This window comes from Anneissia japonica, unplaced genomic scaffold (genome assembly GCF_011630105.1).
Source record: "Anneissia japonica isolate Jap-2015-1 unplaced genomic scaffold, ASM1163010v1 scaffold287917_len653891_cov171, whole genome shotgun sequence".
Taxonomy (NCBI): Eukaryota; Metazoa; Echinodermata; class Crinoidea; order Comatulida; family Comatulidae; genus Anneissia; species Anneissia japonica.
In genome coordinates this window covers 618,352-634,859 of record NW_022747660.1, presented here as the reverse complement: position 1 = coordinate 634,859, position 16,508 = coordinate 618,352, and the positions used below count along the sequence as shown (strand labels likewise).

The 16,508-nt window shown below is 36.2% G+C and overlaps 1 protein-coding gene across 1 annotated transcript; it reads right to left on the bottom strand.

Moving 5' to 3' along the window:
• Window positions 1–1,481: 1,481 nt before the first annotated feature.
• On the bottom strand, window positions 1,482–9,576 carry LOC117120527. The gene is made up of 2 exons (XM_033265539.1): window positions 9,279–9,576; window positions 1,482–3,379 (listed from the first exon to the last, which is right to left on the bottom strand). The coding sequence occupies exons 1-2, from the start codon at window positions 9,466–9,468 to the stop codon at window positions 1,482–1,484; spliced, it is 2,088 nt and encodes a 695-aa protein (XP_033121430.1). The 5' UTR covers window positions 9,469–9,576.
• Window positions 9,577–16,508: the final 6,932 nt, after the last annotated feature.

Genomic DNA, 16,508 nt, shown 5'->3' with positions numbered 1-16,508 from the left:
ATTCGTTGAGAGCTATGCTACACGATGTATTTATCAAGTCCTTTATTCGAACACTGTATTTACCTTTCTTTGATAATTTATATATGATTTAACAGTGTTAACGGCTACCTTGATTTATGTTATATATATATATATATACATATATATATATATATAGGCCTATATATATATATATTCATTAACATCAGTTTTTCAAAGTTATGTTATTCTTATTGGTTTCAAATTTATTAATTTACTTGATTTAACAGTGTTAGCGGCGATCTTGATATATATGTATGGTGCGGCTGAATCTAAATAATCTAATTGTTGTGCTTGGATAGCCGAAAAAAATCCCCCGAAGATAAATAATAAATAAATGACGATATAGTCTTTATCAGTATGAGGTAAATTTTAATTTATTGAACCTTAATAATGCAAAACTTTGTTGAATACAAAATGATAGACACTAAATTCTACTTGGGATTCAGGGGTTCATCTTTCTCATGAAAACAAAATATACAGCTTTAAGAGTAGACTGATGTTAGATATACACAACGTAAATATTTGTTTGTAATATAACATACGTGTAATAATATCTCAGTTGGGCAAGATTATTTTGGATTTTTTTTTATGGTTCTGGACACAATCCTAGGCCAGTGATTTTCCTTTGCGCAAATTACATTGAAAGTGGAAAGCTGGAGCCTCATACCCCCACTGGTTACGCCACTGACAGAAAATGCTATACATGAGAAGACATTAAGCAAAATAGATGTATATAAAATACGGCAATAAATGTATAAGAAACAACTACAACACAAAACCGGCTTATAGTTACAGTGTTCAAACAAAAACTGTCACATTATTTTTTGATAAATGACCCCCACGGTTACGCCTCTGACAGAAAATGCTATACATGAGAAGACACTACGTTTAAGCAAAATAGATGTATATAAAATACTGCAATGAATGTACAAGAAACTTCTACAACACATAACCTGCTTATAGTTAGAGTTCAAACAAAAACTGTCACATTACTTTTTGATGGATGACACTTTGAAAGACTTGTATAATATGCATCTTTAAACATAAATGCATGCGGAGATAACTAAACGTCATCTACAGAAACTTATATATAATAGCAACAATAGGTTTAATAAGAAACAGTAACCAGAAATAATTAAAAAAAAATTACTTAGGGCTTAATAGTAAGTTCAGAGTACTCCGTCGCAGGTCCGTTCGCAACTGTCTCTCGTCCCCACCTTCTTTATATTTGTTTCCAGTATCGTCCACAATTTTGTCACATTGTCCATTATCGGCCCCTCTTTTAAAACTCTGATCCCCACTTTCTACACACTTGTCTCTATTTTGTTCATTCCATCCCATAGCTGTGTCACTCCTGTCTTCACCCTTCCCGCTGACTTCTTCACCCTAACCATTTTGGTCACTATTGTATCCATTCACGTCCCCACTACTTCGTGTCTGTTTTCACCCGCTACTATCGTCTACACATTTTTCACAACCATTTCTATCTCATCCGATGTACACTCGTTTTCATACTGTACATCTCCCCTACTCTGTAAACTCTCATCCACATTTTCTACACACTCGTCCTCATTTTGTCCAATTCCATTCCAATGCTCTCCTGTCCCACCCCCAACTTTCTCCACAGAGGTTTCATGTCTATTTTCTGGTTCATATAAAGGAGTATAGTATCGGTAAGACTCTAGCACACAACGGTAACTTTCATCATAAGGTGACAAGCTCAAGTAATGTTCACCTTGACCCTCCGCCATGTGACCAAGAAACAACGTGGGTAAAGATTCATCGTAGCTTCCTGACGGGGAAATAAGACGTGTTGCTGTTGCACCTAAAGACGATACAACAACAATTTGTAAGTTAAAAAGTTGAGCTGTTCTTTGCAGAGTAACATGATCCCCGTATGTACCGGGCAACGACATCATTTGTGTATAAGCTTGAACAGATCCGACGAATGGTTCTATTGGTGAGCCATCCACTAGGTAAGGGTTAAGTTCTATATCTGAAATCAACTCTGCACGTAAGCCCTGGGAACTCCTGTGAATGCCAAGTGTTGCAAGTTGGTCCACTAACGCATCAAATTGACAGTTACCGTCGCCTGATGGATTATACCGCACGCGTAGTCCAAATTTGGCTAAAATGTTTGCCATAAAGGAAGTGAAATAATGGTTGTCAAATGCCGGTGGCACTTTTTCGGCGATATCCACCTTCACTCTAGCGTTCTCCTCAGCGATAGTTCGGTTGGTGATATCATTCAAGTGAAACCAATCACGAGCAGATATTCCATTTCGCTCATATTGCAGTCTGTACATACCGCTTTTCAAGTTGCACTTGAGTATTTTCCCTTCAGCGATATAGTGTCTCTGAGCTAGTCTGTGCTTTGGTACCTGAATGCGTACATACACTTTATCCCCAACGTTGTACAAACTTGGAGGGTGTTTCCTAACAACCTTAACAACATTTCGAATATTATTCGTGGCCTCTTCTTTTACTTTTAATTCAGCTAAAGTTGGTCTCTCTGCTGAGATAAACGCAAAATCCTCCTGCCTAACATCATCTGGGTTTTCACCATCTAGAGTATTCTTGAGTAAGTTATTGGATCGTCCAAAATATATTTGGAACGGAGACTTGTAATTCAACTCTTCCTTTGCTTCGCTATTAATAATCCGTGTATTACGTTGTAGATTTTCAACCCAGTTTGGTCCACAACGATTAACCAAAGCCCTCAGTTTTCTTCTCACTTTGAAAGGATCGAAAAAGTTTTCTCTCGCAATGTGAGGTGTGGTCTTTCCACCTTTTCCTGTGATTGGGGAGTGATAAGGACGACTTCTAATTATTTTGACGTTAAGTTTTTTCATTAATTTGACTACCACACCTTCAAATTCTTTCCCGCGATCACGTTGTAAAATTTTCGGTGGTCCGTGTTCATTATAAATCTCAGCAAGCGCTTTACCAACTTTTGATGGCTTCTTGGTCGGAAGGGGTCTTGTCCAGAGAAAACGAGAAAAAACATCGATCACAGTCAATATATAACGGTACTTCTTGCCATTGTAATTACTTTTTTGAGGATGGAGATCCACCAAGTCCACCAGATGTCTTTCTTGAATTTCACGAGCCTTAATTGGCCTCCATATAGGTCGATTTGAAAATTCCGCTCGTACTTTAGCATTATGCAAACTACGGTAGATGCGCGCTTCACTTATACCGGAACAGGATTCAGCCAGATAATGTCTGATTCTCCGGGCTCCAGCACCCTTGGTCTGTTTGAAACATCTGTAGACAATTCGGTCAATATCTTCCTTTCTTGCTACAATTTTCCCATTGAACATAAGCGTATTGTTTTCAATAGTAAAACTGGTTGGATCTGAAATAGAAATAAACAGATCGGTATAAGAGCATTTTGACATTATGTGGAGGAACAGACTGCCTTCTTTACTAAGTTGATGTTTGCGTTATTTCCTATCTACGACAAAGGCAGGAAGAAGATCAGAGCAGAAAAATAATTGTTGTATTATATTGTTGACATGAATTATTTCATGGAAGATTTTAAAGATACAGTATATCTGCCGCATATCTGCCCGAAACGGGTATTAACATACTTCTTTCTTCTTTTTCCTTCTGGCTCTTTTCCTTTTATTTTGCTCTATTCTCTTCAAATCAATACTTTTGCATGTATTGTTTATAAGTCTTTTTCAAATTTAAACGGTTGTTCATAATCGTGCTCCAATTATTTGCCGCATTTAATTGCACGTTTGCAAGTGTCTTTGAACCTTAAATTAGGATGTCCAAGTGATCTTGAACCACAAGAAAGTTCTCCATACATTATATTTTTAACTGGTCTTTCATCAACAATCCTTGCTACATGGCCGAACCAGCGCAACCTATTCCTGACAAGTTTCGACTCTATGTCCTCAACACCAGCTAGTTCCAAAACGTGGTTACTGATGAAATCATCCCGCTTAATCTCCATAATTAATCTCAGATGTCTCTGTTGAATAGTGCGCAGTTGACGAACTTGATGACATTAGACATTGGATGTAACTTTTATCTTGGTTTCTGCTGTCAGATCTCGAGAATCAAATACCCTCTTTCTGAGTCAAATGCAGATGATGTGCCCTGGATCCGAGCATTGATTTCATTTTTCATTGAGCAGTCTTTGCTGACTTAACTGCCTAAAATAATTGAAGTGGTCGACATTGATTAACTTCACTTCATAGATAAGGAAATCCTCTGGTACACATGCATTCAGTTGATGTGTTAATCTTAGAACCAATTTTCTTTGATAATTATTATATATGCAATTAGGAGATGCTGCAAACCTACTGGGCCGGGTGTCACTGAATATGGCGATGTCATCTGCGTACTGTGCTTCACGTAAGTAGTTGTTGGTAACTTTGGACTTTGCCTTTAACCTTCGTAAATCAAAGATATTGTCATCATAACGAAAGCGCACCTTGATGCTGTATGTGTGCTTGATGTCCTTAAAACCAAGATAGAGAAGAACAGCAGCATACATGCAAAATAAAGTAGGTGCAAGCTTGCATCCTTGTTTCACTCCGCTATTGTACTTTAAATCTTGAGTACGTTCACCATCTACGATGAGTTGAGCATGTGCGTTAGTGTAAAATGTCTTGATAATCTGTACAAATTTTGCAGAGCAGCCTCTATAGCATAATGTCAGCAAATACTATGCCTCTGTAGTTGCCGTCTTCTTGTAGAAAATTATGATGTTACAATCTATCAGATTTGCAGGAATGTTCTCTGGTGTAATCCAGAACGTTGTAAATAGAGTTTTAAGAAATTTTCTTAGACCTTTCCGCCATAATCCAGGATTTCTGAAATAATGCCATCTGGACCTGGACTTTTGCCAAGTTTAGTTTTGTTCAAGCAGTATCCAGCTTTTTGTGAGTAGGACGGTCGTCAAGATTTCAAAAATAACATTATCTTCTATATCATTAAGAATGTCCAAGTCAACATCGTTGGTAGATTTAGAAGTTTATTAAAATGTTCAACCCATCTATATTTGCAATTTTCTGGAGAAGTAACAGTTCACCATTTTTATTTTTTAACTGCCTGTGAGCTCTTTGTTCTAGAACCGTACACTGTGTTAAGTGTGGCATAGAATATCTATGATTCCTTTCCTGTGAGTAACGTTCTGCATCTTTTGCCTTTTTCTAGAACCACTTGTTCCTTAATTTCTCTTGCACTCACGAAGGGCATTCCTATTCATCTTTTTGTCTTTAAGCAGCCGTTTTATTCATCTCATCTTTGTCACCAAACCAATCATTCTGTTGCTTCTTTTTCCTTCCAGAAAACGTTTTCGCTGCATTTTGTAGCATACCTTTACATTCTTCCAATTTTTTTTGTACATTCTTTCAATTTCTAAGTAATGAATTGGTTCATTCTTTCTTCTCGCCGGTAAGGTTGGTGTTGGGTCTTTTTGGTGGCGCTTATAAGTGCCCCCCCCCACCCACTTTGAAAAACGTTCCGCCGGCCCTGCATCTATATTAGCAATTTTTGGAGAAGTTAACAGTTCACCATTTTTATTTTTTAACTGCCTGTGAGCTCTTTGTTCTAGAACCGTACACTGTGTTAAGTGTGGCATAGAATATCTATGATTCCTTTCCTGTGAGTAACGTTCTGCATCTTTTGCCTTTTTCTGGAACCACTTGTTCCTTAATTTCTCTTGCACTCACGAAGGGCATTCCTATTCATATTTTTGTCTTTAAGCAGCCGTTTTATTCATCTCATCTTTGTCACCAAACCAATCATTCTGTTGCTTCTTTTTCCTTCCAGAAAACGTTTTCGCTGCATTTTGTAGCATACCTTTACATTCTTCCAATTTTTTTTTGTACATTCTTTCAATTTCTAAGTAATAAATTGGTTCATTCTTTCTTCTCGCCGGTAAGGTTGGTGTTGGGTCTTTTTGGTGGCATAGTTCCTCTTTTCTTGATAGTCGGACCTCGTTTGTTGTAGCACTCTCTCTCTCTCTCTCTCTCTCTCTCTCTCTCTGTCGAGAGAGAGAGAGAGAGAGAGAGAGAGGGAACCAAACATGCAGGGGTGAGGTTGGCTTAGAGGTGAACAGGCTATAAATCATGGAAGGGCTTATAAAGGTAAAGGGTAGGAGAATAACCCATAACTTGCAGCGTCATTGTGCTGAATTGCGTATGGGCGTGGTCCGTGAATACCTAGCAGCCGTAAAGAGGCGCTTCTTGGTAGATACATGCACATCATTCCACAACGACAGGGGCTGAAATGAACCATAACATCGGCGTAACCCTCTACTCTTCCGAAAGATGCAATGGGTTCTTAAAAGTGCACACGAGCCTGATGTATACACTGGACCTCCACTTTAAGTCCTTATCCGAGAAGACTTGGTTCTACCAACCGAACCATGGGCGAGGAGCGGCTGGAACCTGCAAGCGCCGATGTTAAGGCTGTAGCTAGCGGCGCCCCTGCCTTACCGCTCGGCCACTCGACTAGCAGAAAAAAAGTGCGAGAAAAAAAAATTAAAAGCCGCTTCTAAAGCCCATGATCCACATGTAAACATATGTGTTGCGCGTTTCAACTCTGGAACTTTCTGCCCCCTCAATTACGTATCATCTCTAATCAGGAATTATTCAAATGCAGCCTTAAATCCTTTCTCTTCAAATAGTTCCAACTTCTTTCTAACATCTTCCAGCGCTGGTGACAAGCCAGTTTTTGTTTGCTTTAGTAGGCGCTTTAAAATGTGTATTATTATTATTATTATTTATAATAATAATGATAATAATAATAATAATAATAATAATAATAATAATAATAATAATTATTATTATTATTATTATTATTATTATTATTATTATTATTATTTCTGGGTACCTAGTAGTCCATATTCTCAAACTTTTCCGCAACTCACTAGGTCCCCATCACTTTTCGTCAAGAAAATTTCATAAGTCAAGAAAGTTTGTAAGTCAAGAAAATGACTGCAAATTGTTGAAATAAACTGCATAAATGACCCAGGTTTTAACGAAAGAGCGCTGTACAGCCAGAGTACATCATATTTTATAGAAACGTACTGGTATTTCTGCCCACAAACATCTTAATTACCTACTACACGACTCGAGTGTGCGTGTCTTGATTATACTTTGAGAAGTATGAGAAAAAGTGTGCAACGATAAGATTGGTTTTCGGCACATGAAGAAGGTAAAATAAAGTAAATACATTAAATACAAAATTAGCATTATTTCTTATGGTACATCACAGCGATTAATTAGATCAATGATGATAAATTTTACTATATAAGAGTGTCATATCTGGAAATCTAGAGGTATTATTTTCCCAAATTTTACCACCTCAGCCCCAACTATGGTGGGCTGAGGTGGGTGTGGACTCACGGTTTTAAAGTAGAGTACAGTACCGTAAATACATCAAAGACAATATTTTTAAGTTTTAAAATTTTATTACACAATGCATGTATTTTATAGGACAGCATTCGTTCAGAGCTATGCTACACGATGCACAATCTTATCCTTTATTCGAACAGCTGTATTACCTTTGATGATTTATATAGGCCTCTAATTTAACAGCGTTAACAGCTATCCATCATCCTAGAAACACCTTTTAATCTTTATACATAATTGCTTCAGCTTACATAATACTTAACGTTACAGGCGTCTGTTGAGTTTTTTTTTGGACTACTGTGTGACAATCAGCCTGTGAAATAAAATGATGGGATAAAACTTCAAACACTTATTTTGAATAGATTGTGAAACGCGGATAAAGATGTATTGTTGTCTGAAAATCAGCAAGTCAGCTAACTCCTCATCATTCAAGAAACACCTTTTAATCTTTAAAAATAATTGCTTCAGCTTACATATAATACTTAACATTACATAGAAGTTTGAATTCATTCATTAAACTTCAGGTGTTCCCCAAGGGTCAGTTCTTGGTCCTTTGTTGTTTTTAATGTATGTAAGTAATCTTGAGAGTGGCTTAAACTCTACAATTTTCAGTTTGCAGATGACAAAACTGTACCATTTCAAGGCTAGTCCATAAAAGTGGTCACTGCATAAAACTTTAAAGTGACTTGAATAAGATTTTTGAATGGTCAGTTGTAAATAAACTGCCATTAAATTATTCTAAATGTGCAACCATGAGTTTAACTAGGTGTAAAAAAATTCATTCCTGTGTCAAGATGCAGTAAAGCAATGTCTTGGTTTGCAATGCTAAATCTGTATAAAGCATTTACTCTACCAGTAATAACATATTGTTGTTGTATGTGGGTGCCTAATGAAAATGTTAATATTAGTAGGGTGGAGAAGGTACAGAGGAAAGCCACTAGAATTATTAATCATAGAAAAGAAGAAACTTGGGACACTTCATATTCCTATAGACTAAAGACATTAAATAATTTAAGTACTGAAGATATATTTAAAGTTCATAGACTTACCCTTGGTTTTAAGATTATGCATGGTTACTGTCCCTCTTCCTTTAATGATTTTGTTAGATCAAGTGCTGTCTCTTATACACATCTAGATGTGTATAAGAGACAGATTGCATACATCGACATAATAGAGACATGTATTCAAGACGAATATTTTTGACACGCATGTGTCCTTCAGCGTTACACGTATGAACGAGAAATACGGAACAGATCAAAATAAAAACTGTAAGATATTAACCAAGACAAATCAGAAAATAATAGGCACGCAAAAATTTAAAATAAAATGAAATAATTCAAGATAGCCGTTAACACTGTCAAATTATATATAAATCATCAAAGAAAGTTACTGATATATATAAAAATGCTGCTTGTGGGTTCTGGGTGTGCTAGACATAGCCGGATCGCCTAATTCCTACGGCCTTGCATGGGGATTAAAGGGTCAAACACCTGAAAACTGAGCGATATTTCCTACAATCAGTGGCGTGGGCTATCCTAGTGGGTGCGCCATAAAATACTAGCTCCCCCAGTCGCCCCCCACCAAATCACGCATATGTAGTTAAAAAACACCTAAAATTTTCTTATTTACGAGTTACAGCCCCAACTTAATCATCGAGCCCCACCCCATTCAGCACCCACCCCATTTCAATATTTCTAGCTAGATATATACGCCACTGACTAAAATTACGGCTCAATTATGTTGCTAATATCTTCAAGAGTCCTACTAAATATTTAGAACTGCTGTCGTAAGATCTGGGTTTTGACTCTTGGCCGCGCCTCCTGGCCGGTAGGTCATACAAGAAATTTTGAATCTACTACCATTATAAGAGAATATGCTTACTTCGCCACAACATCTGCAGCGCATTTTTTTCTTCTCTTGTACGATCTGCTACTGGCTTATTATACTCTCCACGGAGTCGTTTAAAAATAGTCTGGTACGCAACATTTGATAACGGTAAACGTCCACGGCCCTTTGTCCCAACAATGAACAACACAATTACACAAATACACATGGGCATCTTTGTAGTCATCTCAATCCTCGATCCCGGCAACCACAGGAAACAACAGCTAATGTATCAACAACCGGTAATGACGTAGTGCCGTACACTCTAGAGCTCCACCGCTGTAAAACTACGGTAAAACGAAAATCAACCAGAGCTAATGTAACACGGTCAACAGCTAATGTAGTCACGCGCATTTTGTTGTCGTATCATATTAACATAATTGTCTATTTCAGGCAAATTCGGTGTTCCCACGAACAGTGGCGTAACGATGGGCCCGGGGGTGTATCACCCACTAATGTAAGTAACATAACCTCTGTTGTAACATTAACCGCTGTTGTAAAAAAAAAATCAAACATTATGACAACGATTTAACCACAATTCAAAACAAAATTCATTAACCACAATTGTAACAATAATCTAACCACTAATGTAACAACGTATAATAGGCCTATAGAAGTCTCCAAACTGAAAACTTATGTACATTGTTCTATTAACATGTTGATGCGTTAAGGATACTTTAAAGCATGTTTATACTTTGACAATAACAATCAACAATAAAGCTAAAACAAAAACCCAATTAATCCTGTAAAAACATAAATACAACACGTCATGGGGATGCGTTAAGACCTGTTTATACTTTATATTTTAAGGCATGTTTATACTTTGACAATCAACAATAAAAAGCTAAAACAAAAACCAAATTATTCTTAAAAAAATATAAACGTTTTCTTACTAGCACGATTCAATTATAATAAAGTGTATACGATTAAAAAAAATCAAATAAAATAACATAATCATAAAAAAAACCCCGATAAAATCTTCATAGTATAAACATTTGTTTATCGTTATTCGTTATTGTTGTAGTATAACTATAGGCGAGGCATTTATCTACTCTAAAATATATAGTAGCACCCCTTTTTATATCCTGCCGTTGTTGTCTTTGAGTAACTTAATTCGGTCATGGAAATATATATTTATAATATTAAGTTTTATCCCTATAAACTTTAGGCCCAAGGTAATTTAAACTATTTCAATGTCATGGGGACTACTATGGAATTTTGCCTTCCTTTAAAATATTATTTTCTAAATGTGACAGCATGTTTTGTGAATTTTACCCGTTACCCTCCATTATTTACCTCCAATTATTTACTATTTACAATGTCACGTGACATTAACCATCCCTGTGGAATTTGAGCTTGTTCAGACCATATTTAAAATTTGACCTTTAACCTCTATATCAAAAATTAAAACATTTATTTAAAAAATGCACAACCATCATTAATGTGAAATTTGGGAATGTACATAAATTTTCGACTTGGGGACTTCTATATTATACGTTGTTACATTAGTGGTTAAATCATTGTTACAATAGTGATTTGATTTTGTTACAACAGTGGTTAAATCGTTGTTACAGTAGTGGTTTTAATGAACTATTACAACAGTGGTAGATTTTTGTTACCACAGTGGTTAATGTTACAACAGTGGTTGATTGTTGTTACAACAGTGGTTAATGTTACATCAGTGGTTGATTGTTACATTAGTGGGTGATACAGGTGGCCCTGTGGCTTTCTGAGACTGGGCCCTTTTTTGATTGAGTCGTTTGTGGGGTTTTAGATGCGCTTGTTTTTCTGATATTTGTCATTACATTCTCGATTGTTTTTAACGACAAAATAAAGTATATGATATAAGTTGCAGTTCAGCATATTTGAATAGAGAGGGAATGGGGCAGGGAGCAGTGGCGTATCTAGTGGTGTGCGCCCCCCCCCCCAGAAAGAGTCACGGTCAAGTTGTTAAAAAGCACTTAAAATCACTATAGTATAGTGATTTCAGGTGCCCAGTTAAGGGGGCGGTAAAAATATTATTTTTTAGCGCCCTCTTAACTGATCATTGAGCACCCCTCCTCCGCTTCATTTTTGCGCCCCCACAAGACTCCTAAATACGAACTTTCACAGATCTGTACGACCTCAGCCCAACCATGGTTGGAGTTGAGGTAAGGAGGTAAGAACAGTTATGATTATGGCACCTCTAAATTTCCAGAAATGGCACTCATAGACTTAACATTTGAGTATAATTTTTCTTCGTTTTGCAGTAATATGATATACAGCATAATTATGATTATGATCTTACAGTCGCTCTCAGACATATATGCTGTTATGTATATCAACAAAGCCCTTTTGGGTAAGGGTGCTAGATCGAGGACCCTATGAGTAGGGGTACCTTCGGGGCCCTGCGGACCGCCGAACGAGAGCGCATAGGCGTTACGCCACTGCCCACGAACATGGTTTACTCTGACAATGTGACTATATTATTATTGTGCTCATCCTTTTTACTCTCTGCTAAGAAAATTACTAAAGTTTGTTACAATCATCTCATTAATAATATCAAAATCTATCCACAACATGTAATAGGCCTACATAAATGGCATGAATCATTAGGTGAATGTGACAACTCGCCCGATTTGTTCACAATAGCCAGCAAAATGTACAACTAATTGTAGGCTACAAATTTTCCAGTACAAGATAATTCACGAATTTCAGGAACAAATAAATTGCTACACAAAGTAGGCCTAGATCTTAGCGATAATGATCAATGCACTTTTTGTAAAAAAAAGTCAGTAGAAACTATATAGAACATATTTTTTATGAATGCCCGTGTGTACGAGAGATATAAGCTTACGTGAGTCAATATATTGATATAAATTTGTATCGCCCATCAAATTAAATAAACAAATTATTCTGTTAGGAATAAGTAAACCAAATAGCGAAGCTTTCGATCATATTTTGTTACTTGTAAAACAATTTATTTATGCAAAAAGTTTGTTCAACAGTCGGATTCTCATGGACTTGAAATGTTTCTCAAATAAAAAATATCAATTGAGAAAGGTATAACAGAAAGAGAAAATGTACTAAGAAGTGTAGTTTTTTCACCTTATTATTAAATGAAATTAATATCATAATTTAATCTGTCATCACAATCATTTTTTCTTTCTTGGCTCTATAACTTTTGTTCTCATTTGTTTTTACAATGCTGTAATCTCGTTTTGTTTTGTTATTTCTGTAATCAATGAAGGAAATGTATAAAAAAAAATGATTGTGCTGTGTTACAACCGTTATTGTAGAAATCAGCTAATGTAAGAACAGCCGTTAATGTTGAACAATCCATCGCTTATAACCCCACCCCCGCTAATGTAGAAACTAACAGTATACGGTATACTAAAGAAAATCAACACTCAAGAGCTAATTAACGAAAATTGCTTCACCACTATTGTAACTACTATCGCCAGCAAATATTTCAATATGATAATATCATTGGAAGAAAACAAAATTATGTTGCCTGCACATTTCCTAAGCCTGTGAGGGATAAAAAATGGCCACTTGTAATACTTAATGCTTTTAACAGCTATTTAAAAAAAAATTCTATGATTAATGATCGCTTTCAAATTACCAGCCAGGTAGGCAATCGGTCGGTCAGTTATTCTGCTCATTGAGGATTAGTCCCCATTGTTTAACATGCTAGGCCTATTTACCGCCGATTTATGTTGATTTTTATTGATTTCTAATTTTACAGGCAGTTAAATAAAAAATAATAATGAATTGTCTAATGGTGGACTTGTTGTTACATCTCGAAGGTTATTGTCAAATAAATTATATATGAATCTCTTTCACGATCCTTACTTGCCGTTATTATTGTACAGTTCGGTCAATAACTGGTGCTGTCACCAGTATAGAAGTGTATCAGCATATTTTACTGTTACAGTATTGCATCGTGCCCACCTAAACAGAAGGATCCTCTTAAAATTTCTGACGTTTGCAGACACTTCGTCTTCACGGGTCGATGTTTTCCATACTAGTGACGAGCAGGACCTCGCACAACAGTCTTGACATAGTGTGTCTGTTTTACTGAACCTTTTTTTCTGTACGCGTCACTCATTATCTCCTTCACAGAGCCGACCTTTAAATTAAAAAAGTAGTGGTTAAGAAATATTATTATTGTAGTAAACACTGAAGTTATAAAAGTGTATACACAGCGAACCCGGAAATAGTACAATTGCAAATAAGCAATGTATCCCCGTCAAATTAAAAATGAGATGCACATGGAACAATGGTAAATGAAATAGAATAGATGCTTAATTCAAAATATAAATCAAATTATTACATATAGGCCTAGCTTGTATGAACGATGACCATGCAACCATCAGCGTGGCAATCTGAATTGGCATGCTTGGATAGCTTTCCTTTCTTACCCAGAGTTCCTTCTTCCATTTCGAAAATCCATCTTTAGTGAAAAGTTCTTATACATATCTACTCAATAGGAAAAAAAAAACGCAATTAAGGAAACAAATATTTCGCACACAGTTGCACTTAAAGAAAGGAAGACATTACAAGTTTTATAACAGTCACCGACAACATTAAACAGCGGGGTAGTTAGGTGCGAAAGGGCCCCAATGCAAGATTAATTGCAGGGCCCTTTGATTGATAGGGGAATTCCCTAAAGTTCTCAGAAAGCGCTTTTTTTACCCCCTACTCCTCCTCCTAAGGCATAGGCTAGTATAATCGGATTATAACTAAGAGCTGCATAGTCGGTCTCGGCAGCTGTTCTAAACTAATAAAGAAATTGGTGGCACATAAAATTTAACTTATCGACTGGTTTGTATTTCCAAACTCAATAAAATAACTTACCATGCTTTGACCTTTTCCATTCTTTGTCGAAGCATAGATCATATATCAAGGATGTGCCTCCTAATATTTAGCGTCAATCTAGGGTGAGGTGTGTATGTGAGGCCCAAGTGGAAGTGATTTAAGGGCAAACAGTCTACACCGGATATTTAAAAAACAGGTCAATTGATCTGAATGAAACTTTCGGGAAAGTTTACCCAAGTTACAAGGAGGAAATTATTATGAGTTGGGGACGATCCAGTTGAGGGTGTAAATTTTGAGGGTCATTTAAATTGCTTACTTCTCAGTTATAAGTGGATAGAAATGAAACTTTACAGAATAATTTGTCATATCTATCTATGAGTTCAGAAATCCATTAATACGGTCGCAAAATGCTACTTCGTCGGAGGTTCTCGGGCTCTGAACCCAGCCGGGGGAGATAAACATCCTAAGCCTCACAGGCGCATCCCCCTTCCCCACATTCGTAAATTCTACCTACGGCCTGTAAACGATCTAATGGATAAAAACATGCTTTATTTTTTATTTGAAATCTGTAAAGCCTGCTTATTATATACCTCTACCTCTTTACCACTGATCATGCTACTTAAAAACCATCAGTTCCCAACAAGTGTCACGATTTAATGGGGTTGTTTCATTAACCCGTTTTTAAATATTTTTTTTAGCATAGTCCAATTTTTTTTTGCTTCGTACTTTTCGAATGGGGGGGGGGGAACTGGAGGGGCGCGAGCCACCATCATTCTCATCAACATCCTGCTTTGTTCGAACCACCTTGGTAGGGGCCGGGATTGTGCCAGGATAAAGCCGAACGGTTGACCCTTTTGATCGTAGCGGTGTTGTACCACACGATATATTACCCTATTTTTAAATGATGAACAATGTCCAAATATATTATAATTACCATTATCATCATGTTAAACAAAGAAATCATCATCATCATCATCATCATCACCATCACCTGTTTTCTGCATACTGGCAGGTTCACAGTAGTTAGGACTACATTTCTCAATTTTTTTCTATCATATGATTTCTGTTTCATGATAGCATAGCTTTCATTTGTTTACTTCAGGTCATCTAAAAACATTATTCTATTTCTTCAGCGAGGCCCATTTCCTTCTATTCTACCTTCAAGTCAGGCTCCGGAGGAAAAAAAAATTGATATGTTGTAGAACTGATTTTTTTAAGACAGAAAAAAGTAGTTTGATCAAAAACTGAGCAACAGTGAATGAGATAGCAACGGTGTGAATGAGATACAGATTTTTGAATATTTAAAAACTGGGGGGAAAAAGGTGTAAAAATGGGCGGTTATGCCCCTTTTTTCCCCCAGTTTTTAAATATTCAAAAATCTGTATCTCGTTCACCGCTCCCCAGTTTTTCGTCAAACAACTTTTTTCTGTCTTAGAAAAATCAGTTCTACAACATATAAAAAATTTTTTTTCCTCCGGAGTCTGACTTTTAATTACTACTCTTTAAAACTTTAAAATACTATTTTTTTTCTTTATTTAACAAAATGATAATGTAAGATTAAAAAATAAAATATGCGCTATATAAATGTAAATTATATTTATCATCATCATAATATGTTGTTACGAATGACTGAAAACAACGAATTATTTATCTATTTTGTTTTCTTATTTAACAAAATGATAATGTAAGATAAACAAATAAAAAACACTGAACAATAATTACAAAATATCTATTTCAATATTTCACTTACATGAGTCACATTAATTGAGGATTTTAACGCCCTTAAGATGTGTTGCTAATTGGAAAGCAATACAAGTTTTTGTACACAAGAAAGCTATAACAGCTTCAATTATAAAAGGTTTTACCATCAGCACCTAACATAGGTCTATATATTACTCAATCATTCTATTGAACAATTAAAATATTAAAAATAAATTTATTACAACCATATCATTATTAATAATATTTATAATCAAAATAGTAACAAAATAACAGTAACAATATTAACAATAATACCACAATATGAAGTTTTCTTCTGCTGTCTATGCAGACATTGAAAGCTAAACCGAGGGATCTCTAGCTCCCCTGTTCAATTCCCATCAACTGCTCTCTTTGTGTTTCAGCCGAAGGGCTGGAATGCAAGTTATGATAGCGCATTGTCTCTCAGATGAGACGTTAAAGCCGTTGGTTCTATGTGCATTATGGCCCCTGTGCATGCTGAAGAACGCAGTATATTCAGAAAAGAGTAAGGGATTGTCTCCCGGTGTACTGCACAATCACCACCAGAAGAATCGCACTGGAACATTTTTTTTTTCCAGACTTTCATGGGTTCCCTGTTGTTTACACTGAATAAATCCATCCATCGAGACGCCTTAAACTTGAGGCCTTGTTGGGAATTCAATTCGACTTATATATATTCGACTATAT

Excerpts from the sequence above, each read along its gene's own strand:
- LOC117120527 (XM_033265539.1), bottom strand. The coding sequence starts at position 9,468 with ATGACTACAAAGATGCCCATGTGTATTTGTGTAATTGTGTTGTTCATT. Across the intron at positions 3,380-9,278 it reads GCTGCAGATGTTGTGGCGAA|ATCCAACCAGTTTTACTATT; the intron begins GTAAGCATATTC and ends TTTCTATTTCAG.